Below are 26,952 nucleotides of genomic sequence, written 5' to 3' on the forward strand. Positions count from 1 at the left end.
TTTCTCTTCAATGATCAGATTTATTTAACAATAACAATAGCTGAGATGCATAACACATGCAACTTCACCCAGACATTTTGTCAGTCAGGATTATGCCTACAAAGACAGGATGTCTGATAAATTGCATTTCTTCTCCACTGCCCACTCCCCACTCAATTCTGGAGATGTTCCGATTTCCTTACAACTCTGGGCCTGCATTTTTCTCCACGATGCCAGGCGAGTTGGCACAGTGGGTAGTGGGAACACCCTCACTTGGCATTCCTTTGCCGAGATGGTTTGCCTTGACCACAGCTACACACAGAAATGGGGGCTGTGAATCACATAAATATTCCCCACGAAGCCCACACTGCAGGTGCCACCAACTCCACTTTCCCTTAGCCAGATCCCCTGGATACCTGAGGCCACACCAGCATCACATGGCCTGATGTAGAAGATAGTAAGTTTTATCAAAACATAACCGTGTGGGGACTTCCCTGGCAGTCCAGTGGTTAAGACTCCACCTTCCAATGCAGGGCGCACAGGTTCGATCTCTGGTCGGAGAGCTAAGATCCCACATGCCGCATGGTGCAGCCAAAAATTAAAAAACAAACAAACCAACAAACAAAACTGTGTGAACAATTACTAGGGCTCCTCTCCTTCCACATGCAGCTGAGGGGCCCTGTGACGGGCCTCACCTCACTTACCCCCAAGAGGTGAGGTTTCCCTCATCACCGACCATCTGCTTCAGATGGTCCCTGCCCAGGTTAGAGGAGGCTGTGGAGCATGGATGGGGCTTGTGGTCAAAAGATAAGGGTTAAATCATAGCCTTTCTATTTGCTGGCTGTGTGACGCTGGATAAAACCTTGGCCTCTCTGAGCCCCTCTGCTATACAGCACTACACAGGTGTCAGTTATTCTTATTAGCCAAATGAGCACTTATTAGTGCTTATGGCATGCAAGGCCCAAACTGGTGCTGGGTGCTCCATAAAATGCCTGGACTGACTGATAAAGAGCCTCCACCTCTCATGCCTCCCTGGGACACGCAGACCTGGGGGTCTGAGCTGAGATGGGAAAGCAGGTGACCCAGGGAACAGAGGGCACTCAGAGCACACCTGCTTCCAGGGGCCGCACAGTCCTCAGCTCAGTTCAGTGAATGCCACGGGGAGGCCAGGACAGGGGTTGGCGGGGGGAGGAGGCAGCGGAGGCAAGGACGACTGGCCCCAGCTCCACACACACTAGTTCCCAGGACTCCCAGTTCTAGACTCGGAGATTTGCTGCGATACTGTATTTTTATAGATTATCAACGAGCTTTTCTCTTCCTTTCTGAAGCTCTGACCTTCACCCCATCTGGCTCGAAGCCTCCATGTCTCAGGAGGAGCTTGGGAACTGCTTCGGAAGGATGCCAAGAGAAGGGATGAAGTATTCTTCCGCTACTGATACACAGAATAGGATCACACGGCAAGATGCCGCCGTGTGGAGGGGGGCTGGGGTCCCGGGAGCTGCCCTTTCCACTTCCTGTCTTTCCTCCCCCTCCTCTTTATGCTCTCCCTTCATGGATGTCCCATGACGCCCCCTTTCCACCCAAGCCCCCAGCCACGAGGCTGGATACTGGACGGTAGCAAAGGGTGTGATGCATCCACTCTTGTCCTGGACTCAGGAGCTGGTGGGAAGAAAAGAGGGAGGGCGGGGAGAAAGGCATCGCCCCCAATTTTCCCTCTTTGCACTTTGGCACCAGAAAGGGAGAAGTGCTGGGGCAAGCTGAGGGAGACCCTGGTTGGGGTGGGGGGCAATCATTTGGAGCACAGACTCTCGTCCTGCTAGTCACGTGGGTCTCTGGGATGAAGCTGCCTCCAGGCTGCCCCAGCCTCCTGGGGCACCGTCCCCTCAACAATTGTCCCTCTCCAGAGGGGTCGGCCAGGGGCTCTCCGGCTGCAGTGTGGCCTCCTGGGGGAAAGCAATCAGACCTGCTGTGGGTGCAAGGTGTCCCGAAGGCAAAGGCCAGGGGTCAGGTGCCGCCCAGGGGCCACCTGGAGGACAAGGCCATCTCATGACCCACGGCCAGCGGGAGCTGGGTCAGCAGTGGCAACACAGTTGACTGGCTGCAGCCTGCAGGGATGGAGGGGGTCAGCTGGACACCTGGTGGAAGGTGGACCAGGGGCATCGCCCGGCGGCCAGCTGCTACCAGCACATGCCCAAGGACCAGCCTGGGGCCACAGGGTCACACGAACCACATCCCACTTCCTGTACTAAGATACCGTCTTAGGGGGAGGAGGCTGGGAGGATGACCCTTCCCACCCAAATGGGATGCATGCTACCCACCTATAGAGACGATTTAGATAATTAGCATCAAACAGGCCAGGGCTGAACGCTGACATCTGCCCTCTAGCCAGAACTCCCTCCCCAAGCAAAAAAATTACGGTTCATCTTTCCAGCTGAGTTGCATTGTGAGATCTGAGACATGACATTCAGTGGGGGAGCCTTGGCAGATAGGAAGGGGACCCCGAGAGGGTGAGACGCAAAGCCTGCGTGGCTCCCAACAGCCGGCCAGCCAGGCAGGCGGCGTCCAGGGCGCGGTGCTCTCAGACCCCTGCCTTATCTTTGGTGCCAGTGGAGAGCGTCTGCTCCTCCTCCAGCTCAGGCTCCTTCCGCAGCGCCCTGCACAGCACGGCCCCCAGGGGCTCCCGCAGGCTCGGCCGCCCCGACTGCCCACCAGGAAGTAGATCACGGGTTTGGCGCTACTGCTCACGGCCGAGGAGAGGTGGGCGAAGCGGCTGGACAGTCTTCATCTGCTGGGGCAGGTCCAGTCAGTAGAGGAGGAACCCGGAGATGCCGAGGGGCAGGATGCAGGCGAACACCAGGACGGAGGCCAGGATGGCCACGTACAGCCGCGTGGGCCGGCGCCACTGGGAGCTTCTCTGCGCCTGCGTGCGGAGGGTGAGGCTGGACGTGGCCATCGCAGGCGTGAAGACCCCTGTGATGAGGATGCTGACAGTCAAGTCCACCGTGAAGCACCGCCGTTCGTCCCGGTGCCAGAGCCTGCTGCAGAGCGAGGCCAGTGTGCTCAGCAGGAGGGACGGCACCCAGAGCAGGACGCACACCGTGTCCGGCAGGTGCCGGGGCCAGTGACACTTGTACCAGACGCGGAGGAGGACAGAGAGGCAGCGCTGCACGCTGATGGCCAGTCAGCAGGCTCAGGCCTGCCACCTAGGCGAAGTGCTTCCCCCTCCTCACCACCTCGTGGGTCGGCCATGTGGCCCACGCGGCCCAGTGGGATGCTTTCTAGGCTGGGCGTGGAGACCATGCAGAGGAGCATGAGGAGGTCGGCCACGGCCAGGTGGAGGATGCAGACTTTGTAGGGACCCCTCTGCCCATGGAAGCCCAGCAGCCAGACCAGCAGGCCATTGCCCATGATGCTGCCCACGCAGGTGAACATGACCAGGGCACCCAGCACCCAGTGGGCTGTGCCCAGCACGTGCACCCCGGGGCTGCTCCAGTTTGCTGCCGGGGTCTGGCTGCTGTTCAGGGTCTTGTTCATCCTACAGAAGGGAGATAGACCAGCATGAGATTCTGTGTCGCTTGGACCCCAGGGGGCTCCTGGGAGCCCCCCACCCCAATTTTCCTCTTTCAGGGCTCTCACACTGGGTTCTTTTTGCAACAGACCGGGACCCGTTCCCCATGGCTCCCACCCTACCTGGATCTGCCATCAGGTCCCCCGTTGCAGGTGCAAAGTTGTTACAGATGCCCTTTGCCAAGCTAAGAGGTTCTCGCCTATTCTGAGTTTAATTATTTTTTTCATCATGAAGACATATTGACTTTTTTCAAAGGCTTTTCTATATCTAATGATAGTACCACTTTTTTCTCCCCAAATCTTCAAATTCTGTGAATTAATTTTTTTAAACTGGACCTCAGGTGCAAAGAAGAGTTTAGTTATACCCTGACTTTATGGCGCACCAGGATCATCAGGCCATTGAAACTCAAATAAAATCATTTATTCATTTCAGTTTCCCTCTTCATTCCATCCTTTCTCCCCTCCCTCCCCACATTTGTTCTAACCTGTTTAACATACGTCCTTAGACATCTAATTATCTTTCAAAACAGGTGGTTGCCCATAAAGTATTTTTAATTTACATAAATGTTGTGATTTAGAATTTGTGCTATTTTTGTTGTTGTTGTTGTTTTCACTCCACAGTATGTTTTTAGGATATTCTCATTTATACATGGGACTGTTTTTGAAGTCTCCATTCTGTGTCATTGGTTTGTCTGTCCCTACAACATTAACACACTGTTGTTGTTTTTAAAGTATATGTGGCAGGGCACTTCCCTGGTGGTCCAGTGGCTAAGACTCTGTGCTCCAAATGCAGGGGACCCAAGTTCAATCCCTGGTCAGGGAATTAGATATCACATGCCGCAACTAAAAAAAAAGGATCCCGCATGCTGTGACAAAGATCCGGTGTGTCCCAACTAAAACTACGTGCAGCCAAATAAATAAATATTAAAGAAAAAATAAAGTATATGTGGCTTTGTGTGAGCCCCCCAGGAGTTTTTAACTGACAGCTACTACGTAGTTTTTCTTTGCCAGTTTCATGGAGTTTCATCCTTTTATGCCCAGCCTACTTTTCCACCAAAGACTCAAGGGGACCCTCTGTAGATTTTTGCAGTTCTTTCTCTGAGTAGCTGGCTCCCTTCTCTCTGGTACTCCATCTCACAAATTCCAGCCACTTCAATCTCCCCAAAGTCTGACTTCTCTATCTTTAACTCAGGGAGACCACCATGCTCTGCCTGGCTTTCCCCACTTCCTCTACCACTGTCCAGAGAGTAGCTCCAAGCAGAAAGCTGGGGTGATACTAGAGCTCACCTCATATTTCTCTTGCCTCAGTGATTGTAGCTCTGGGATGCCTCTTGTCCAATATCTGAAAACAGTTGTTTCTTATGTTTTCTTTAGTTTTTTGGTTGTTCACAGTGGGAGGGCTAGTCTAGTACCAGTTACTCCATCATGGCTACAGGATATCCTCCTGTTGATTATTGATGGTGTAGAGACACACTGATGATTTTTGTAGTTTTTATTAATCAGGCAAATGACCTCATTTAGGTTATCATTTCTATCACTTTGTATGTTGAGTATTTTGATTTTCTATGTAACTGTCCTCATACCTCTAATTTCTTTTTCATGTCTTATAGCATAGCCCAGAACACCTAGCATTATGCTGAACAATGACTGGAATCAGGCACATTTATCTCCCTGCTAATCTTAAAAAAAATGTGTCTAATGTTTCTCCATTAGATATGGTATTTGCTCTAAGTTTTTGGTAGTATCTTTTATCAAGGTGAGAAAGTTTCCCTCTTAATTTTTTAAGAGTTTTTTGTTATAAATGAATGATGAAATTTATCATGATTTTTTCCTGTGGTGTCTACTTAATAATTTTCTCTTTTTTCTCCCTTAGTCTATTTATGTGGTGAATATATATTGATACATTTTCTGGTGTTCATTCATCCTTATATTTCTAAGATAAACCATTTCTACTTTGCTCTGTTTTTTTGTGTTTTTTTTTTTTTTTACCTCCTGTTGTTCTGATTTTATTTAGAAAATTTTCATCTGTGTTCATAAGTGAAATTGGCCCATAATTTCCCCTTCTGGTGCTATCTTTGTCTGTTTTTTATTTCAAAGCTGTAAGGTTATACTGCTTCATAAAATGACTTGGAGAGAGAGTCCTTTTTCTCTACCCTTTAAAACAATTTGTATCATGTAAGGATTATCTTTCTTTGAACATTTGGCAGAAGGTAAAACCATCTGGTCTGGTAATTTTTATGTGAGTGTTAGTGGATACGCATGGCTTTGGAAAAAAAAAACCCAAACTCCAATTTATTTAATATTTTAGGTTTGTTTAGATTTTCGTTCTCTTCTTGAGTTAAAGTAAGTAAAGTTATTTTTCTAGAAAATTGCTCATGCTTTCTGGTTCCACATTTATTGGTATAATACTTTACATGGTATTCTTTTACAATTTTTAAAACCTCAATTCTATTTGCCATTTTAAATTTGTGCCTTTGCTCTTTTTTTTTCTTTATCAGTTTGCCAGAGGTTTGTTTTCAAGAACTATTATTTAAAAAAATCAACTCTGTTGTTTCTTTGCTTCCCATTTTCTCAGTTTATGCTTTTGTTTCTTCTGCTTTCTTTGGATTTACCTTGTGATTCTTTTTGCAGCTTCTTGTGTTGAATTCTCTGGTAATTAATTTTCAAATGTTCTTTTTCTAATAGGTATTTGGGGCTATCAATATGCTACTAAGTATTTCCTTAGATGTTTCATGAGTTTTGATATGTAGTGTCTTCATTGTTGTTGATATCTAAATCTTTTACAAATTAAAACCATTTAAAACATTTAAAATTTAAAATGTAAATGTCCATAAATTATTTAGAAATACATTTTACCATACATGCTTTGGCTGTCTTCTCGTTATTGGTTTCTAATATTCTGTTGTGGCCAGATAATGTGGTCAATTTTTTGGTATTTATGAGACTCACTTGGTAGCATAAGAGATGGCCAATTTCTGTACATTTATTTATTTATTTTTTTAAAGTCTTTATTGAATTTGTTTTTTTGGCCACGAGGCATGTGGGATCTTAGCTCCCCGACCAGGGATCGAATCCACATCCCCTGCATTGGAAGGCCAAGTCCCAACCACTGGACCACCAGGGAAGTCCCTCTGTTTACTTTATTACCTTATTTGATGAAGCTTTTAAAATTGCATTGTTTAAATGATCTGTATCCTGATTAATTTTTTGTCTTCTACAGATATTAACCCATTATGATTGTAGTTTTGTCATTTTTCTCTTTCCTTCACCTATTTTGAAACTTTGTTAAGTGTGTACAAATCCAAGAATATTATATGATCCTGGTGAATTGCACCTTTTATGTAGTGACCTTCCTCATCTTTAATACTTTTTTAGCCTTAAAGTTTATTTGATCTGATATCAATTTTTAATTAATGTTTCCTAATCTCCCTGTTCATTCCCCATGTGCTTTGCAAATACAGAGACTGTCTTCTACAGGAATAACATTACTTCTTCTTATGCGAGACCCACTAGGTTGCCAAAGTTTTGCTACTCATACATTTGGCATTGACTTCTTTTGGGATTTCAAAGGATTTCACTGGTCCAAGACTTGGATTTTGTTGAATTTCTTTTTAATTTTTAATTTTTAAAATTTTTGGCTGCATTGGGTCTTCATTGCTGCATGTGGGTTTTCTCTAGTTGTGGCGAGTGGGGGTACTCTTGGTTGAGGTGCGTGGGCTTCTCATTGCGGTGGTTTCTCTTGTTGTAGAACACAGGCTCTAGGCATGCGGGCTTCAGTAGTTGTGGTGCACGGGCTTAGCTGCTCCGCGGCATGTGGGATCTTCCTGGACCAGGACTCGAACCCGTGTCCCCTGCATTGGCAGGCAGGTTCTTAACCACTGCGCCACCTGGGAAGTCCCTGAATTTCTTGGCTTGGAGATTTGGTGTAAATTCAGATTCTACACCTGTGAATGGTACAAATTTGGGGCTTTGGTTACTCGAATTTGTGTCCAACTCCACTCACCCTCCCCCCCAGCCCCCTTCCCTTCTCCTTCTCCCTAAGGCAGGGAGAAGGTCCTAAAGACATTGGGATGAATATTGCTTTCTTTAAGCAGCGGGGTCCTCCCAGGTTCTGGCCTCATGGAGTTCCCCGTGATCAAGCTCTCTCTCCTTATTTTGCCCCAAGGCTACCTCTCAGCCCCTCTCCCCTTCCTCGCCCCAGCCCCACCTAGCCCCTGCCCCCTGGAGCCTCTACCTGTCTGATGTACCTTGGGCCATTGGCACCAGCTCTAGTTGCAAGTTTCCTGGGGCACCTGGAGATTTCCCTTCCCATCTTTCATCTTTCAGCTCTGTATTCTATTTGGGTGGGTGGGAGGAGATTGTTTTCTCCCACGTTTCTTTGTAGCCACAGTGGAAGCATGGTACCATGTCACACAGATACCAACCTCCAGAGGTGCCTTGTGGCTACAGTCAGAAGTCTTTCCTTTAGGTTCAACACAAGTTTAAATAATATTTAACAAATTTATACTATGTGCTAGTTACATAGTTCTATAGAGAGAGAACACATACACATACATAATAGCATATATACATATACGTGCACACACAACATATACCTACATATAGCACACACAGCACGTGTCATATATATATCAATATAAACATACTACATATACAATAGCACATATATTTAGGCACATATACATATATACATACATATAGCAAACACATATAATAGCACATATACATACAGACAACATACAAATACATATATAAACATAGCACATATACACATACACACATAGTACATGTGCATACACACACAACATGCCCATACATGTATATACGTGTACACGCGAACACACAGAACACATGTACAACAATGACTCTGATGGACAGAGCCCATCCTCACAGAACTCACAGCTGGCAGGAGGTGGGGAATACACAGTTAGACAGTTACACCGACGGCCGGGTGCGGAGATGGACCGGGGAGGGGGGGTAACTAACAAGGTGGGGATTCGGAGGCTGGGTGGGGCTGGAAGGTACTGAGGTCCGAGGGCAGCTGGGAGAGGCCAGTTGAAGGGGGTGCCCTGAAGGATCAAATGAGGCTCCTCCCGGGGCTCAGACGGGCACTCCCCCGGCCCCTCTCCAGCCAGCGGGACCCCTCCTCCACAATCCTAGGCCACTGCTGCTGGGTTGCTGCCCACAGGGCTCCGTGAACACACATCCACTCAAGCCGCACAAAGTGAGCTGGGTTGGGCCGCTCTCCCAGGAGGGGAGGACAGGGTCCCGCCCCTGCTGAGTGGGGAGGGGGGAGATGCACACGGGCCGACACCTCCCACCCACCCTGCCCCTGCCTGCTTCTTCCTAGCATTCGTTAGGTATCCACCCTGCAAACGCTGACTGAGGGCAGACGGGGCCAAAGCTACTCCAGGTCCTGGGGGTGCTAGTGACAAGAAGACAGACATTTGCTTCTCTCCTGGGGTTGAGGTTCTGAGGGGAAGTGGTCGGTCAGCAAGAAGAACACAGCTTCCGGGCTTCCCTGGTGGCGCAGTGGTTGAGAGTCCGCCTGCCGATCAGGGGACGCGGGTTCGTGCCCTGGTCCGGGAAGATCCCATGTGCCGTGGGATAACAGAGCAGGAGGAAGAGGTAGACTGGGCAGGGCTGGGAGGGGCTGGTGGTTCCAGAAGACCCCTCCAAGGGAGCGGCAATCAGCAGCAGAGACCCCCCAAATGCCCTGAGGGGCCAGCTGTGGAGTCAGGGAGTGCGGGTGGCTTTCTGAAGGGATTTGTCATAATGGGTAGGTGGGTGTGGAGGGCAGAGAAATGAGATTTGCAGGCAGATGTTTTATTCACTTTATTTTATTTATTTATTTATTATTATTATTTTGGCTGTGCCGCACGGCATGCGGGATCTTAGTTCCCCGACCAGGGATTGAACCTGTGCCCCTGTGGTGGAAGCGCAGAGTCTTAACCACTGGACTGCCAGGGAAGTCCCTGGTTTTACCTATTTTAAAAGAAGGATATTATTGCCTGTTTGCATGCAGATGGGTGTGATTCAGCAGAGAGGGGGAAAGCTGATGATCACGAAAGCTTCAGGAAGGGGTCCTGGGGGAGGTGAGAACCCATAGGACCGGGTACGGCCCAGGGATTGGCCCGGCTAGGAGCTGGGGTGTCAGCCCAGAGGGAAGCGGAGAGTCCAGTCATGGGTGCAGGACACGAGGTGGGAAGATGCGGCTGCTCTTTTTTAGGTATCTTCTCTTTCAGAGAAAATAGAAGGGAGATCAAATATTGGGACTGAGGGAAAAAAAGAGGGCTGAATGGTGTCATGCCCCCAGATTCGTCTGTTGAAACCCTAATCCCCAACGTGACTGTATTTGGAGCTGGGCCTTTAGGGAGATAATTAAGATTAAATGAGGTCATAAGGGTGGGACCCTAATCCAGTAAGAGTGGTGTCCTTTTAAGAAGAGATGCCAGAGCATTCTCTCTCTCTCTCTCTCTCCCCCCACCTCCTTGTCCCCCACCCCTCTGCCATGTGAAGACAGTGAGAAGGCGGTGGTCTGCCAGCTAAGAAGAGAGCCATCACTTGGCATGGAATTGTCTGGCATCTTGATCTCAGGCTTCCAGCCTCCACAACTGTTAGAAAATAAATGTCTGTTTTTTTTATGCCCTCTGTTTGAGGTATTTTGTTATGGCAGCTGAGCAGATTAATGCACCAATGAAAGGAAATAATGAATGGTGAATACTTCCAAATAAAAGTAAACAACATGTACACGGCATGAAAATGGACCAGGTGGTTGTTAACGCCTCGCTTCACCGCAGTGAGGTCCCCTGTACAGCGGGGGGAGTTTGTGTCTTGGTTACCCCTGAGTCAGGTCCTGGCACATAGTGGGCACTCAATAAATGTGGAGTGGCCCCTAGACTCAGTGCTATGCTGTGTGCTCCCCAGACACCCTCACCCTCCTTCCCTTACACACTAGTTCAGCTGGCGTGTCTGCCCCCCAGGCCGGCCTGAGTCTGACTTGATCCCTGTCCATGGCCTCTGGTCCCCAGCACAATCCCTGCAGGAGTAAATGCTCACTCACGGCTTGTCGATGGGTGATGGTTTAAAATACAGAATCTACGAGTTAGCTTTAATCTTCCTGTCCTCGAAAGCCTTGTGTGAATTTTTATCTATTCCACGAAAGACTTACGGAAATGTGTTATTTCCCACTACTATTATGCTGCTGTCCATTTCTTCTTGTACTTTAAGCCTATAAAAAATTTACATAGATTAGATACCCAAACAGCCTTTTTGGCTGGGCTCATGGGCCCAGCCGCTCCGCGGCATGCGGGATCCTCCCGGACTGGGGTACGAACCCACGTCCTCTGCATCGGCAGGCAGACTCTCAACCACTGCGCCACCAGGGAAGCCCCAACATTCTTATTTTTAAAGATTCAAATGGTAAAGAAGAAAGAAGGTTTTGCCCTGCCTTCACCCTGGGTATCACCATTTACTGTGTGATTATATACTTGAAGGTTTTTTTCTGTGCATTTACATATACATTTTTTTACATAAACGAGAATAAATCACCTGGTTGTTTCATAAGCTGATTCTTCAAAAACGAATTGTATGTCTTCTCCTTAAATTGTCTTCCCCATGATACCTGCTTGTCTCACCTTTGTCCTGGCTCTGCTATCACCATTGCTGGAGGCTCTCCAAGTGGCAGGCACCCCAGAGGGTGATAAGAACTCGTCACCCCTTTAAATACTTTAAAGGTAGTCTTCACTAGTTCGTTTTATTTAGGAGATGAGGTCTTGGAGAAGCTGAAACACTTGCCCACGTCATCCAGCTGCACTTGGCAGGGCTGCACGCTTACCTGGGGTTAGCAGCGGATCACCTGTCACTGGCGTGGCCTCCTGCTTCCACCCAGAGAGTAGAAACCAGGGGCTGCTCCCCTGTTCCCCGACGTGATGCTCAGTCCTTCAGGGAAGGTGGCAGCCCCCTCCTCGCTCTGGTGTTTGGAGTCTCGGCAGCACCCCTTTGCCCCAAGGCCCCAAGTCTCTCCTGCCCCCGTCCTGGCTCAGCAGGGATGCTCTGAACTGTCTTCTGCTGCTCCCCACCCTGGCCTCAGAGGCGCCCAGTCCCTGGGGCCCCCAGAGAACCTTCCGCCTGCTCCCTCTGAGAAGCGGGAAGGGAAGCTTGAGGTATAAATGCACGAATGGCACGGGCCTCACCCCCTGGGAGGCCTGCAGAAGAGCCAGCTGGGGGCTAATGGGCCCGGCCAGGCGTGGCCTCCCCAACTCCCCACCTGGGGGATGGCTGGATTGCAGGGGAATGGAGCATGAGACTGGGCACCCATGAGGAGCGATGGGAGGGTCACCCCTCTCCTACGCCATCCCGGAAATGCCCCCCCTCCTGAAGGCCGACTGGGATGGCCGAGGCGACCTCAGAGCATCAGCGGGCCCCATCGGTGGGGGGTAGGGTGGGGCTCTGGAGGGAATGGGGGCCCTTGTGGGTTACATCCACGTGGAGGTGCTCTGGCTGATGTTCTCTCCCAGTGCTCTGCTTGGGGAAGGCTCGGGGGGAGGGAGCACCGGGCCTGGCCTTCAGGACCTTGTTTCAAGTCCGAGTTCTGCCACCTGTTAGCCGGAGACTTGGGCAGTTTCCTGAGGTGACCTGAGTGTCCCGGTGGGATGACCATGAGGAAGCCTCACTTTCTGCCTGGGAGGCAGATCAGCTCTGCTGCCTACTCCCAGGGCGATTGTTTTCATGGCTCTGAGGTCTCACAGAGGCCATTCAGCTGAGGCCAGAGGGATGGCTGAGCCCTCCAGAACTGCTCCCAAGGGCTAGAATACCATGGACCTGAATTTACATTCAAGGAGAGTGACTCAGCAAGGAATCTGGTCTTGGTTACCAGCTCATGCAACTGACCGAAAGCAAAGAAACCAAGCACCATGAAGGCGTCCAGAGGGCAGCATTGCCCAAATCTGGCAGCAACGCCTCGTCCTGTGGGACCATCGGGAAGTGGTCTCTGGAGGTGTCTTACCTGCCTCCAAACTTCCACAGGTGTTGGCGGGATGAAGCTCCTTGCGGACTGTTGGGCTGAAGGCCTCAGTGTGTCGCTGGCTGCTGGTCAGAAGCTGTCCTCAGCTCCTTGCTGTCGGGGTCTCCCCAGTATGGCAGCTTGCAACACAGCAGCTTGCTTCCTCAAAGCCAGCTCGGGGGAGCGTCTGTTCACAAGATGGGAGTCACAGTCTCACGTAGCCTAATCATCTTTGCTCCATTCTGTTGATTAGAAGCAAGTTACCTGGTCCAGCCCACACTCATGGAGCTGGGACTACACAAGTCTGTGGATACAGGAGGTGGACTGTTGGGGGCCATCTTGGATTCTGGCGACCATGCTTATTGGCCAATCAAGAACCTCCCTCGTTGCCAGTCCTTACTACTTCCTGTTCAGCATAGAATATGCTATGGACCACTACCATTGTGTGCTGTTTCTGTTCTCTCCTTTTCCAAATGGGATTAAAGAAAAAAATCATAGTTATTTCCTTTGTCCTGTCCACTGTGAATTGTGTGTCTTGAGAGTGGCCATCATCATTTGTGTTGGAGGGATGGTACCCATCACTAGGATTGGGTACCAGTCCTTGAGGAAGTGCCTCTGGATCTGACGGAGAGAGATGCAAATGGCCCACAGATCCTGGGCTTGGTGCTGGGGTATCAGTCCCCAGAACTGACTTTGGACTGTCTCTCTTCTCGGGGAGAGAGGGAAGTGCATTTTCTGCTGTGAATGATATAGCTGCAGGTTTGGGGTAGGAACATTATAAAATCTTATCAATACGTGGAAAGCAGTGGGTGTGTGGGTGGTGGAATGTGGCCCACATTTGCCACTCTGCCTGCTAGCCTCTCCGTTTCGTGCTTTTTGTTTGAGCTCACCTCTTCCCCACTCGAAGCCTGCTGGGTTTTGGTGAGGTGGGCATCCTCCTTCCTCCCCAGTCTGCCCCCTGCTCCAGGAGAGGGCTGGTGAATGGGGCCTGGCCAGTGAGCGTGATGGGCCTCTGCCAGAATTATCAGGAAAGGGATGCTCTCTTTCTGCTGGAATTGCTGAATTTGTCGAATATAAACTAGGAACTGCTAGTGACCTGCTGTTGAGTTGATTCATTGAGAATAAAGGCAGATAAAAGCAGAGATGAGAGACGGAAAAAAAGAAAAGTAACCGAGGGAACATCATTAGGGGCCCAGATCCAGCTACGTCTGAATTGAAAATCACTTCTGGGGACTTCCCTGGTGATGCAGTGGTTAAGAATCCGCCTGCCAGTGCAAGGTACACGGGTTCCATCCCTGGTCCAGGAAGATCCCACATGCTATGGAGCAACTAAGCCTGTGAGCCACAACTACTGAGCCTGCACTCTAGAGCCCTCAAACCACAACTACGGAGCCCACGTGTCACAACTACTGAAGCCCATGTGCCTAGAGCCTGTGCTCCACAGCAGGAGAAGCCACTGCAATGAGAAGCCCACACACCGCAATGAAGAGTAGTCTATGCTCTCTGGAACTTTCCTGGTATGTGAGTCAGTGAATTCCCTCAAACACATGCATACACTCCACCTATACCACCCACCCCTCCACCAAAACTAGATGAAACTGGGGTTTCTGTGACTTGTCACCAAAAGTCCTGGCTGATAAAAAATCTGCTTATGAAACTAATCTGTAATCTAGAATTTAGAGTGACATAAAGCCGAGATGAGTGGTTGCCTCAGGGTGGGGGCGGAGGCGGGATGACGGGCTGCATGCCCTAGGACACTTTGGGGGAGGTGATGGAAATGTTCTTTTCTGGGGGTTGGAAGCATTCTGTGTATTGATTCGGTGATGCCATGAGCATGTACACATGTGTCAAAGATCATTGAGCTACATATTAAATGGATGTATCTTATTGTATATCAGTTAGACCGCCATTAAATCAATTACAAAGATTAAAAAAAAAATCTGCCTGATTAGGGAAGCCTTCTCCTGAGTTGCCAGGAAACTTGGCGCTGGCATTCTGACTCACTGAAGCAGAGTTTTCCATGAGTTTTAATTTTGTGAACTGTGTCCTGTTGTTTTCTCCAAACCCCTACTGGCTACTCTCCAGCCCCCACTGGCTGAGAATGTAGTACTTTTGTACTCATGTTCTCAGTTGTCCTGGCTCTGGAAGATTCTGCAGTACATTTGCAGAGCTCCCCAGCCTTGTAGCCAACCTGCTTAAGGGCACAATTCCTTGGGCTGGAGCTTCTTCCCAAGCATTGAGACTCTGGACCATAAATGGACCCACCCCTCTGTCTCATTTTCTAAAGGAAGCCTTTGGTTCCCTAGACAGAGGAATCCTCTTGGCTGAGGGTTCTGAACCAAGCTGTGCAGAAAAGATCTTGGGCTTCAAAATTCTGGCATAGAATATAAACCCCAAGTTATCTCAAAACGATACTGGCAGGATATTCAGGAAAGCTGGGCGGATGCCAGAGAGGCATTCCATTTCCTCTTATTAGGATGGAAGATGAGACGGAAGGGGCATCAGCTTCCAGGCTGTTCACTGTGCCGTCTGTTGAACACGCATCCATTCCCATCCCCCAATCCATTCCAGACATCTACAGCCTAAAACCGGGCTGTCCTCTCCTTTGGTCTCTATTGACTGTGTAATCCAACAAGGCCGATCCAGGGCGTCCTTGGACGGCGATGGGCTTGCCCTGTCTACTTCATGCATCACCCCAGAACCCCAACTCCCAGTGCTTTGCTGATGGGAAACGCAGAGGTCAGAGGCCTGAGCTTCCAGGGAAACAAGAAAACCACTGTGCCTGATGATGACTGGGTCTCCAGCCAGGGCTGTCCACCTGGCGGGACTGACCTTGGACGAGGAACGCCATTTGTAAACACTGGTGTCCACCACGGCTGCTGATAGTCTGTACTGCAGAGCCCTGTCCTGAAGATTAAATGAGATTCGCACATGGAGCTCTCAGCCCAGGGCCCACTGAACATAGTAGGTCCTCAAGAAATGACAGTCATTGCCCTGACCAGCAGTGCTGGCATTGGCTGTTCCCGAGAATGTCCCTCCTTCAGTGGCCGCCCTGCGCCCTGACCGTAGTGTGTGGGGACACTGAGCCACCGCAGACCGAGGTCCCACGGCTCATGGGTGGCAGTCCCCGGCCTCCCTGAGGCTTGCTCTGGCTTTCCAGGTTTGACCGTGTGTATCCCGTGTGTACCTAAGAGTGTGTTTCCCCACTTGCTCACGTTTGTAGAGACAGCGGTGACAGGAGGTATGAAAAGGTGGAGAGCTCTGTCCTGCCTGTGGCTCTCCCCTCCCTCATATCCTGTTGGGGGCGGGGGAACAAGTGTTCTTTCTTTGTCCAGCCACCTAGAAGCTGCCTGGTAGGTACGGGACTTCACTCCCCGAATCACGATTCTACGACTCTGTTGCCCAGCAGTTGTCAAAGGAGAATGGCCAGACCCTTTGCCCCAGGCAGTTTCAGGGTGGAAATCTGTGATGTTTGGGGACCCTTGACTTCCTGCCTTTATGGGACACCCAGAAAGAAGGAGGCTTTTGGTCACCACGGCGGGGCCCGGATATGCCGTTTTAGGGGGGTGGGGATAGCAGAGGCACATCACCCCACCCCTGCAGTGGGCTCCGTGGCCCCTTCAGTAGTTAAATACCAAAGGAGGGAGGAGGAAATTGGTCGAGGGCCTGAGGCTTCTGCTTGTGGGCATCTGGGCCTTTTCCCCACCAGCAGCACAGAAACACTAGCACAGAAGCGAGGTGGTCAGGGCGTGGGCAGGTTGTGCCTGGATGCTGCCCGGGGGCTGGAGTGGCAGAAAGGAGAAGAGGCCTGACTCCCTAGCAAGACTGCAGGGAGAAAGGTCCCGGGGCCGGAGAGGCCCCATTCCTAGAGTTCGCCCCCCGCCCTTCTCGGCTTAGCGTCTGCCAAGGGCACGTGTACATTCATACACAGGCCCAGCCCTGCCCTGACCTCCAGGCTCTGCTAGTTGGTGAGGGCTGCCCACCCACCTACCGGGCCTGGGTTCTGAGCCATGGCAGGGGGAGGAAGGAGCCGTCGAGCTCCTGGGTGGGGGGCAGCTCCTCACGGGGGCTCGGGGCTCCTGAGGAAGAGGGGAGCCCCAGGGGCTGGGATGCATTGCGCCCCGAGGATCCAGGCCCTGGATGGCCCCCTGGGGCACCTGCAGGCCTGAGAGGCCGTTCCACCGTGTGGAGGGAGGCCTGCGCCACTGGGAGCTTTCCAGCCGGTGTTCCCGACCCCACCTCCTGACACGTGTCGTCAGGACCCCACTTGGTTTCTCGAGTCTCCAGAAGCATCAGCTGTGGTGGCCTCCAACTCTGCTTTCCAGGGATTCTCTGACTGGTGTGTGGAGGAGAGGCTGGGGAGGGTGCACCCCAGGGGCTGGGAAAGGGGCGGGTGGGCACCCTGGCTTCATCACCCGAAGCTCCTGGAAACTTCGCCACTGGACCACACAGAGCGGTGGCCTTGCTGGAGTAGCAGCTGGGGCTGTGAGAAAAGGGAGCTGGGCTGCCGGGGGCTGGTCATCAGGGCAATGCACTTGGGGGTCAGCCGGCCCGAGGGTGGTGCTACAGCCCTTCTCTGCGATCACCAGGGCAGGGCAAAGGGCGACCAGGCTCTGCAGGCAGAATGCCAGCCACCAGGCGGTACTGCCTCCTGGACGGGCAGTTCCCTCCGTCAGCCGCCCTGCCCGCCCTGCCATCTCCTGGCTCTCCACAGAAGAGGGGCGCCCTGCTCCTGCCCTGGACCCCGGATGCCCCTGCCCTGGTCTCTCCCCAGGCCTATGCAGTGAGTAGTTTTCCCAGATCTTCCCCCAAAGTGGCTGGGGCCCAGGCTGGACACCAGGAGCCCAAGATGGGCCTGTTCCTGGGGCTGCTGGAGGCGAGGGGTTGGTCAGGGAGCCGTCCGGCCCGGCTCCAGTGGAGGCTGTCTCCTGGGAGGGGCTTCAGCCTGTTGTTGTGGGGTCGGGAGGTGCCAGGCTCAGAGACGCCAGCCCTGACTCAGAGAGCTTAGGACAGAGAGTTCTGGGTGGGGCAGGGGGTGCAATATCGCCGAGGATGCAGCAGCCACCCGGGGGGTCTCTGTGTGGACACACTGTGTTCTTTTTTTTATTATTATTTAAACTTATTTATTCATTTTTTATTTATTTATTTTTGGCTGTGTTGGGTCTTCGTTGCCGTGCGCGGGCTTTCTCTAGTTGCGGCGAGCGGGGGCTGCTCTTCGTTGCAGTGCACGGGCTTCCCATTGCGGTGGCTTCTCTTGTTGCGGAGCACGGGCTCTAGGCACGCGGGCTTCAGTAGTTGTGGCTCACGGGCTCTAGAGCACAGGCTTAGTAGTTGTGGCGCACGGGCTTAGTTGCTCCGCGGCATGTGCGATCTTCCCGGACCGGGGCTCGAACCCGTGTCCCCTGCATTGGCAGGCGGATTCTCAACCACTGCGCCACCAGGGAAGCCCGCACACTGTGTTCTTCATGGGCAGCAGAGAGCCTAGAACCCAGTAGGTGTGATGAAAACTAAGGTTCCCAGAGGGAGCAGGGGGGGCCCTGGGTGGGTTAAAGTGCACGGGGGTTAGCCAACAGAGGCTAGCGTGGGGACCAAGCTCCCTCTGGCAGAGGAGTGGACACCCTAGCAGGAGAGGGAGCACGCCGGTGTGTAGACTGGCCAGCTGGGAGAGGCGGCACGGGAGCTGGGGTACAGAGCGGGCTGCACGGGGGGCGGCATGGAAAGGCTGCCCATCTGGGCTTCCGATGCCAGTGGGGTCCTCACTGTGGGAACAAGATCACAGACAGGACAGAGGGCAGGAAGCCTTCCTCGCTGCAAGATAGAAAACGTTTATTGATATACATGGATTATTTTTCATCAAACTGGGCCACCGTGCTTGTAGGTGGGCTGAGGTGGCCAGGTAGAGCCAGTGCCCACTTTTGGGTGGGGCTATAGCCCAGAGACTGCCAGGACGGCCTTCCGGAGCCCCTCAGACCAGGCGGACGGCAGCTCAGACACGCCGGCTGGCATGGAGTCAGAAACGAGAGCGAGCCACTCAAGCCAGCCGACGGCTTTTCCTGCGTCCACGCACTCGCCGTGCCAGAGGCTCCCCCATGTCGGCCACCAAAGGGAACGTCACGTGCAGAGACTGGGCTCCCAGACAGGTTAAGGAGAAGCGTCTCCCAGGTAGCACCCTTGCCTTGACAGAGCAGAAAGGAGAGAGCAGGTGTCCCAACAGCAGGACAAAGCTGCTGGCCCGACGGGCGATGGGCTGGCTGATGGGGCAGGAGGTGGATGGGCTGCGAGACCCCCTCCTCTCCTTTCCTGGCCATCCTGGGGCGGGGAGGAGCCCCACACCTGGCCCACCGCCCGGGGGCAACTTCTGCAGAGTGGGTCACGGAAGAAGGATAGCTGGGAGGAGCCTGGTGAGGCCACGGGGTCTGTTTGGAAGTGGCTCTTCTGTCTCTCGGCCACCCCCAGAGCCTCGGCCCCAGGTGAAGGTGGCACGCGGGCGGGGAGCAGATTTTTCTCCTTGCACTCGGGCCCCGGGGCTGCTGTCCAACTCCTGTCCCCCTGCAAAGGGTCTCTGGAGGCCACTCCAGCTGGCCCCCGCCTCCCCTCCAGGAGCTGGCCTCTCACGAGGCATTCCCCGAGGAGCACTGCATCTCCATGGTGACCGTGTTGGGCGTGCCGCCCCCCGCCTCCCCCGGCTCGGCCCCGTCTCGCAGGGCCCGCTGGAAGACCACCCTGAGGGGCTCCCACAGCCGCTGTGACTTGTCCCTGCCGGCCAGGAAGTAGACGACAGGTTTGGCGCTGCTGTTGATGCAGATACACAGGTCGGTGACATACTCGGGGAAGGGGGCCGGGATCTGGAAGACCCAGAAGAGGAACCAGTCGATCCCTAAGTAGATGGAGGACACGAGGAAAACCGAGACCATGGCCAGGATGACGTGGTTGAGCTTGGCCGAGCGGTGGCGCCGCCGGGCCCGGCATTCCACGTGCAGGACGAGTGCCAGGCAGGGCAGCACCATAAGCGGACAGAAGACCAGGAACAGCAGGATGCCCAGGAAGGCGTCCACGTGCCCGCAGCCCGTCCCGGACGCCTGGCGGCCCAGGAACATGCAGAAGTAGCTGTGGATGCTGGTGATCAGGAGTGACAGGGCCCAGAGCAGGGAGCACACCACAGCCGACAGGCGCTTGGGCCGCCGGCGCCAGTACCAAGAGGGAAAGATGACCGACAGGCAGCGCTCTGAGCTGATGGCTGGCAGGAGGCTCACGCTGGTGACGAACATGCAGAGCCCCAGGATCCGGGACACCGCGCGGACGTAGTCGGCAAACGAGCCCAGGAAGCCCCCCGTGTTCAGGATGGAGAACACGGCCTTGCTAAAGAGGTAGCCGACGTCCGCGCTGGCCAAGTGCAGAAAGTAGGTGGAGAAGGGGCTCCTCTTGATGGAGAAGCCGAAAAACCAGAGGACCAGCCCGTTGCCCACCAGGCCGCACAGACAGAGAAGCAGGAAGATGTAGTTCATGATGGCTGGTGGTGGCAGCATGGCGATCTGTTCGATGGTCAGGAAGCCGCGGCCGTAGAGCTCCGGGGCCTCGCTCACTCCCGGACACATCTGCGCAGGCGTGGAGGGGAGACACGCGGTGATGCTGGCTGGGCTTCATCCCCAAACCCGCACCTGCATCCAGGTGTGCTGGGCTCCACCCCCAAACCTGCACCTGAGCCCAGGTGTGTTGGTCCTGATTACAGACGTGGCTCTGGAGCAATGAATGGGCTCCAACTGGAGCGGAAGACACCCTTGATCTGACATAGTGCTGCCACTCTGTGCCCCAGAGTCTGGAGCTGGCAGCCTACAGGAGTGATAGTAGAAATGGTGAAAATAAACGGTCCCTCATAAAGGTACCTGGTGGTCCACTGGCCAGAAAATGTACATGTTGTGCAAGATAAAGAAAAACTGAGGAAGCTTTCCATGTTGAAGGAAACTAAAGAGACCTGACCAATTAATGCAGGGCTGTAAGCCTGGATTGTAGAGTGGATCTAACCATCACTAGAGGGGCTATTAGGGGGATGACGGGGAAATGTGAACGTGGACTATGCACTGTACCAATGTTACACTTTCTGAATAGGAAAATGTACCGTGGCTGTGTATGGGAGTGTCCTTGTTCTTAGAAGATACAAACTGTTTGGGTGCAAAGGGGTTTGGTGTCTGCAGTTTACTTTCAAATAGCTCTGGGAAAGAAAGTATCTATCAAGAGTTAATAAAGATTTATTTAAAAAAAAGAGATACTAGAGAGAAAGCACATGTAGCAACAGGCTAACAATTAATGAATCGGTGAAGGTGTATGCAAATGTACAAAACTTGCAATTTTTCACACTGAAACATGAAAATATTTATTTTAAAAAACAAAATCACTTGTAAGTTACCAAAACAAAACCAAAGTGGACCCTGACCTATAGTGGAATCAGAGAGACCTGGGGAATCAGAGGTGGTTCTCTGCTGGGCCAAGGTGAAACTCTGGGTTTCTGGATCATGAGGGTTCTGGATCTGGCCCAAGGGGGTCCCTAGAGGGCGAGACACTTGAGGCAGTGGCTATTTATAGAGCTGTGTATTTTGACAATTGGTCTGGCTGTGTGAGTCCGTCTGGCTAAATGCCAGTCTTGCCTGCAGGGTCTGGGCTGGCATATAAATGCATGAACGTCAGTCTTGTGCAAGAAGCTGGCAAATGGGGGGGCAGTGGCAAACCGGAGAGCACCCGTCCTGAGCAAGTCAGCGGTGCCCTGCTCCAGCCGGTGGGCGTCAGTGGGACCAGCGGGCTGAGTGGCTGATCCTCCTTTTCCCTCTCCCCAGAGAAGCCAGAACTCGAGATGGTAATGTAAACACTATCCTGATCTTTAAATGTTCACATTTAAAAAACACAGAGTGGGCCAAACATAACACATCTACAAGCTGGATTCGGTGCTCAGGCTGTGGATTTTGACCTCTCATCCCCGGTGGCGGAGGCTGCCCAGAGCACCGTCACTGCCTTGCCCACACCCTGGCAGACATCACTAATCCATCCCAGCGCTCTTTCTCACAGAGCCTGAACCTGGCCTCCTCCTAATCTAAGGCCGGGTGTCAGTACCCAGTGCTCATGACTCTCCTTCCAAAACACAAAACAAAACTGAAAAACAAACCAGAAGGTTCTTGAGGCAGGACTATTCTGCCACTTTCCAGATGGGCCCCAGCTCCGGCAGAAAGCTGGGTCTCCCGAAAGAGTGCTCTCTGGGCCTGACACCCCATAACAAAGGGAAGGACCTCTGGTCTGGCTCCGGTCAAGGGGACGCTGCAAGCAGGGACTGGAGGGTGCCGGCAAACTTTGGGGAAACCCCAGGAGGTCAGGGCATGGGGATCCCGGTCACTGCCCGGCATCCTCTAAATATATTTATTGACCCCACATCTGTCTGTCTGTCTGTCTGTCAACTCTCAAACCCCTTAGCTCGCTCTTTACTCAGCCTTTCCTCTTCTCAGCTGGGGAGCAGACCCAGAAATTTACAAGACCCAGTGTCTAAACAAGTCCACGGAGGACCAGCTCTAGCGCTGGAGGGAACTGGGCGGCAGGGGCTGCATCTGACAGGTCAGATTCCTCAGTGCCTCTCGCAGGCTGGAAGAAGTCTGCAATCCTCCCCTCAGAGTCAGAGCGGGAGGGCCGGTGAGTCACTGGATGAGTGGCTGCCATCCCGGCCACAGAGCACCTTGTAAAATGCCTGCTCTGGAGCCTGGTGCCCTCCCTGGGCTCTGCCTTTTCTCCGGGGATTTCTGGGGACTCCCAAGCCAGTTCCTTCTCTGTCTCCTGTGGCTGCCATCTCGCAGTGGTCACCATCAGGGCTGCAGGCGTGGTGGGGAAATGCCGGGGGCTGGGGTCCTGGCTCTGCCCTGACCTCCGGACTCACCGCAGTCAAGCTACTACACTGGCATGAGCCTCAGGTTTCCTCAAAGGTTGCCCTTGGTAAACTCAGGGGTCCTTCCAACTTGAGAGGGTTTCTCCTGGGATTCAGGAGGGAATTCCAGAGTTTTCAAAGGCCTCAGAGAAGTAGGGGGTAGGAGGGTGGGAGGGCAGAAGGGGTGGGTCAGCCTGGTGGGTCGTCAGAGTCTCAGACATGGCTAGTGCCTGGAGGCAGGCGGTAAACTGGGACTAACGGACCCTGGCCTTGGGCGACGCTGGCAGGGTGGCCCAGAGCCCCACGGAGCACGTGACACCAGGGGCCCCTTGGAGCCAGCCTCGCAGGGCCTCCTGACAGGGCCTGGCCATAGGAAAGAGCTGACCGCCCCATCTCCCCAGGGAAGAGATGACAAGGCCTCTGGAGGTTGGTAACAGATGCCAAGGTCTGCACAGGATGGGATTCGAGGGCGTCCGGTGATGAAGACCCTGGGGATCTGAGGTGACCGGTAACCAGGGCCAGGCCACGTAGCCCAGAGGGGCCCTGCTGCCCGCCTGTCTGTCCCGAGCTAGAGGATGGGGCCTGGGCGGCACAGTGTGTGTGAGAAGGGGATGCTGGGCGGGGTCTGCCTCCTCCCACCACACCATCCTGCAGACCCGGGTCGGGGAGCCCCCTCTGTCGGGAGCTGATGGTGGCACTTGCCTTGTTCCTGTTGGTGGGATGGGCCTCCCAGGAGCAGTTTCCAGCCATCCCCAGGCCTGGTGAGTCCAGATTCCTTATGGCTCTGCTCACAGCTCACCGGCCTGCACAACCCACCTGGCCAGGCAGAAAGAGTCACATCAGGGCGGCAGTGTTCTCCCCTCCCTCGCAGACCCCTCCCCAGGCCCCCAGGGCTCTCTCTTTGGAGGGCAGGCTGATGAGCCATCCCCTGGCCGCCTTAGAGGCAGGGCCTTGTGGGAGGCACCGGGTTTCCTGCTGAGTCCAGAGCAGGTGGAGTCTGTGTGCACCACTCCCTCCTTCTCCGGGGCCTTCATTCACCGCCCCTGCTGACACCCTAGGGACACCTCCTGGGGAAGAAGCCCCTCTCCCTCCCCGCTTGTTCTGAGATTTCTGGAACCAGACGGCTTCTGGAGATATATTTTATTTACCTGCACACATTTCTTGGACACCACCTTTGTGTCCAGCCAGGGGTGGGACAGGGGTTCAGTCCCAGACAGGAGAGTGGGGGAGGAAAGTTCATTTCCGGCAAGGAGGCTTCCTGGAGGAGGCGGCTTTTGCCTGGGCCTTGTGTTTGTAACATATTAAGGTGTCTGGTCTTTCCCCTACACATGCCTGGAAGGCAGGGCACCCCGATCATCAGCATCAGCATCGCTGTCACCACCATCAACCCCGTGTCGGTGAGCGCCTACTCGCTTACACCCCATCCTCCTGTTTGGTCCTGGGTACCAGCTCTGAGGCAGGGGTAGTCACTCCCCTATGATGAGGGCAGGGAGGTGAGGTCACCTGCCCAGAGCGCACCCTATAACTGCCGCACACGCTGCAGCTTTGCAGATTTGTGTACCTGCAGGACCAGAGCGGCTGCAGAGACAGGAGGGCCGGAGGCGGCACCAGCCTCGAGGCTGCTATGGTGGCCCCGGCTCCAGGTTGGAGCAGGGGCAGCTGGACTCGGCCAGGACTGCAGGTTGGAGGCCTGGGAGAAGTAGTGACAGGCCGGGGAGGGGGCGTCCCTGCCTGAGACCTGTCCGCCCTCCTCCGGCAGAGCTCATTGGTCCGCCTGCCCCGGGTGCACTCGAATTGACTCCGGTCCCTCAACCTGACCTCGGCCCGCGCCCGCAAGCACCCATCCCTCCCACTATGCAGGCGGGAAACTGAGGCTGTCAGCGGAGGAGGAGCCTTGCGGGGGCACAGCCTGGCCACAGGCAGCCGTGCCTCTCCTCCTCCGGACTCCCCCGGGATTCCATCCTAGGCCGCCACGCGCGCGCCCCTCAGCCCCGGGACGGGCAGGCGCCGGTCATTGGCTGCGCGGGAACGCGGTCCCCGCGAGGTGCCCGTCCCTCTTTAACCCTCGGCCTCCCGGAGCCAGCGGCACCGGACCGGCCGGAGGGGCCGCGGGCGGGGCCGGGGTCGCAGCCCCGCAGGGCGTGGGGCTTGCGCCGGGGCCCCAGGTGGCTGCGCGTCGGGGGTGGGGTGGGGGCGGCCGTTATGCATCAGAACAAGTGAGCCAGCTCGTGAGGCGTGTGCAGTGTGGGTCTGCAGACAGCGGGGGGCTAGGAGACGTGCATATTACTGTGTACCTCCCACCCCTCCCCCGTGACAGCCTTGACTCTAGTTGGGCCACTGTCCCCATTGCCACGGACAAACCTCATGCTTCTCCACACTCTGGGGCTTGTCCAAGCTCTCCGGGTGCCTGCAACCCCCAAACTGCCTGCCTGGCCCTCACCCTTCCTGGCCTGGGGTACACCCCCTTCCACCCTCCTCCTCCTACACTGTTCTCGCTCTTCTTGGTCGCCCTTCCAGACGCACATCACCCCTAGGTCTGGGCCCCAGGCTTGGCCCCCAGGAATGTCCTGACTCTGAGATCCTCTTCCGTTCACCTCTGCCAGGCTAGACCTCCAAGGACACACATGCCCCCAGGACAGCTGGCTGGGGCCTGCGCATGAGGTGCGACTGGGGCTGGGCATGTAGTGGTTGATTCGAGGTGTGGGTGTACCTGTGTGTCTGAGCCCTCGCTGTCCCGCCACGGGCCATCTGAAAAGCTACTGCACTTCCGTGCAGAGAGATCAGGAAGCCAAGTTGGACCCCACGTGGGCCATAGAAAGACGTGTATGGGAGGTACGTGAGTGCGTGTGAGTGCGTGTGCCCCTCACGTCAGGATCTGGCGTGCGACAGAACTCGCTTAGGCTAAAGCAGACAAAAAATTCTGCCAGCTCAGCTCACTGCTGACCCTCCCCTCAAAGCACAAGACCAAGGATGGACCCCCAGCCACCTGTCTGGCCCAGCCTCAGGAAGCTCCTCCTCTTTCACCACCACCCACCACACCCACCTCCAAACCCACCTGGGTCCCCGCTAGACAGGACTTTACACCAAGAGGCCTCCGTGGGAACCGTCAGACTCCAATTCTCCTGTCGGTCTTCCCAGCCCCTCTCCTTGTCCCGGGGCTGCCGCCTGGGCTGGGTCTGAGAGCACTGGCCACGGGGTGGGCTTGTGGCTGTCATTCCCCCCAGACACAGGGGACACCTTTCAAAATGTCTCACGAGCAGCCTTCACCCAACGCCAGCACCCCATCAGGCACCGCCCACTGGGGAGAAGGTGGGACGCAGCCACCCAACCTCTGGTGGCTGCCGAGGTTGACCCCTCGGTGTCCATCCCAGGGCTGGCCCCAAGCTGCCGGAGCTCGGCCCGGGGAAGGAGGGGGTTGCTGTCAGCGTGTGTGACGGCGGTGGGAGCCGTTGCACTTGGGGTGCTGCCTGCTGGGTGTTCTCCTTCCTGCCCTTCCAGAAAGCACGCTTGGATGGCTGGCGAGGGTGGTGAGGGATAGAGGGGGGCCCCCACCCACAGGAGGACAGAGCAGGAGCTGGAAGCAGAGGACAGCTGGGGGGTCAGCAATCACCAGGGTGCCCGGGCCTGCCACACAGGAGGGGGACTCTCAAAGCGGCCCGGTGACCCTGGGACTCTGGGGCCTTGGGAGGGCTCCTCTGGCGGTGAGAGCACTGCTCTGCGGTCTCAGGCTCCTGCTTGGGGCCATGTAATTTCCGGGGGCTGCCAGCCTCGAGGGTGCCTGCCTTCTTCTCCTTCCCTGCCCGGCTCTCACCCTGCAGCCCCGGCTCCCGGGACGCCCTCCCCTGGGCCCTGGGCGCCGCGGAGCTACCTGCAGCTGCTGGCCTGATCCTCAGAGGCCTCCCCTTCGTGGAGGGCTCTTCTCGTGGTGCCCACCTCTGGTCACCCACCAGCAGGGCAGCAGGCCAGCGCAGGGCACTGCCTGGAGCCTCAGGAAACGCGAGCTCGGGGTGGAGGAGAGCCCTCGCCTGCCTGCTGGAGGAGACGCTTTGGCAGTGTAACCCGCCCCAAACCCAATTCCAGGCCCGGCAGGAGGGGGGCGGGGACGGGGAAGGAGAAGGGAGGAGGGGGAGGAGGGGCTGGGCCGGGATGAGGCTTTGGGAAGGAATGCCCCGCTCAGGAGCCCGCCCCCCCGGAGCCCCGCTGGGATCTCAGCTCTCCGCCTGATGACGTCATGTTGGCCCGAGCACTGCGACCCGAGTCCAGCTGTGAATCTGCAGCTCCGCGGGGCTGCCCACTGCCCGGGAGGGGGAGTGCCAGGCTGTCCACTTGCCCGATGCTTTCCCTCGGACCCCTCTGGGCATTTCGGGGGCGCGGAGGCCTGGGAGGGGCGGGTCCCCACCTGGTGTTTTAATTGTACCCAGAGGCTGTTATGGAGAAGCTTGGAGGCCGCAGGGTGAGGGCTCCAGTGAGGGGGTGGTACAGGCGCTTTGGAGGGCAGAACGGG

General features: G+C 54.6%; 2 protein-coding genes across 2 annotated transcripts; both read right to left on the reverse strand.

The window, feature by feature from the left end:
- Positions 1-2,493: 2,493 nt before the first annotated feature.
- On the reverse strand, positions 2,494-16,843 carry LOC308620863 (mas-related G-protein coupled receptor member D-like; the record flags this gene model as incomplete). The annotated part of the gene is given in 7 exon segments (XM_081240751.1): positions 2,494-2,674; positions 2,677-2,758; positions 2,760-2,782; positions 2,786-3,157; positions 3,159-3,182; positions 3,238-3,514; positions 16,542-16,843. Coding segments are annotated over 7 exon segments (1,197 nt in total). The 3' UTR covers positions 2,494-2,557.
- A 1,508-nt stretch (positions 16,844-18,351) lies between these two features.
- On the reverse strand, positions 18,352-26,541 carry MRGPRF (MAS related GPR family member F). Its single transcript, XM_081240607.1, has 3 exons — positions 26,317-26,541; positions 23,151-23,264; positions 18,352-20,145 (listed from the first exon to the last, which is right to left on the reverse strand). Exons 2-3 carry the CDS (start codon positions 23,196-23,198, stop codon positions 19,162-19,164), a joined length of 1,032 nt encoding a protein of 343 aa, XP_081096733.1. The 5' UTR covers positions 23,199-23,264; positions 26,317-26,541; the 3' UTR covers positions 18,352-19,161.
- Between the last annotated feature and the right edge of the window lie 411 nt (positions 26,542-26,952).

This window comes from Mesoplodon bidens, assembly GCF_964165515.1.
Source record: "Mesoplodon bidens genome assembly, chromosome: 7".
NCBI classification, from domain to species: Eukaryota; Metazoa; Chordata; class Mammalia; order Artiodactyla; family Ziphiidae; genus Mesoplodon; species Mesoplodon bidens.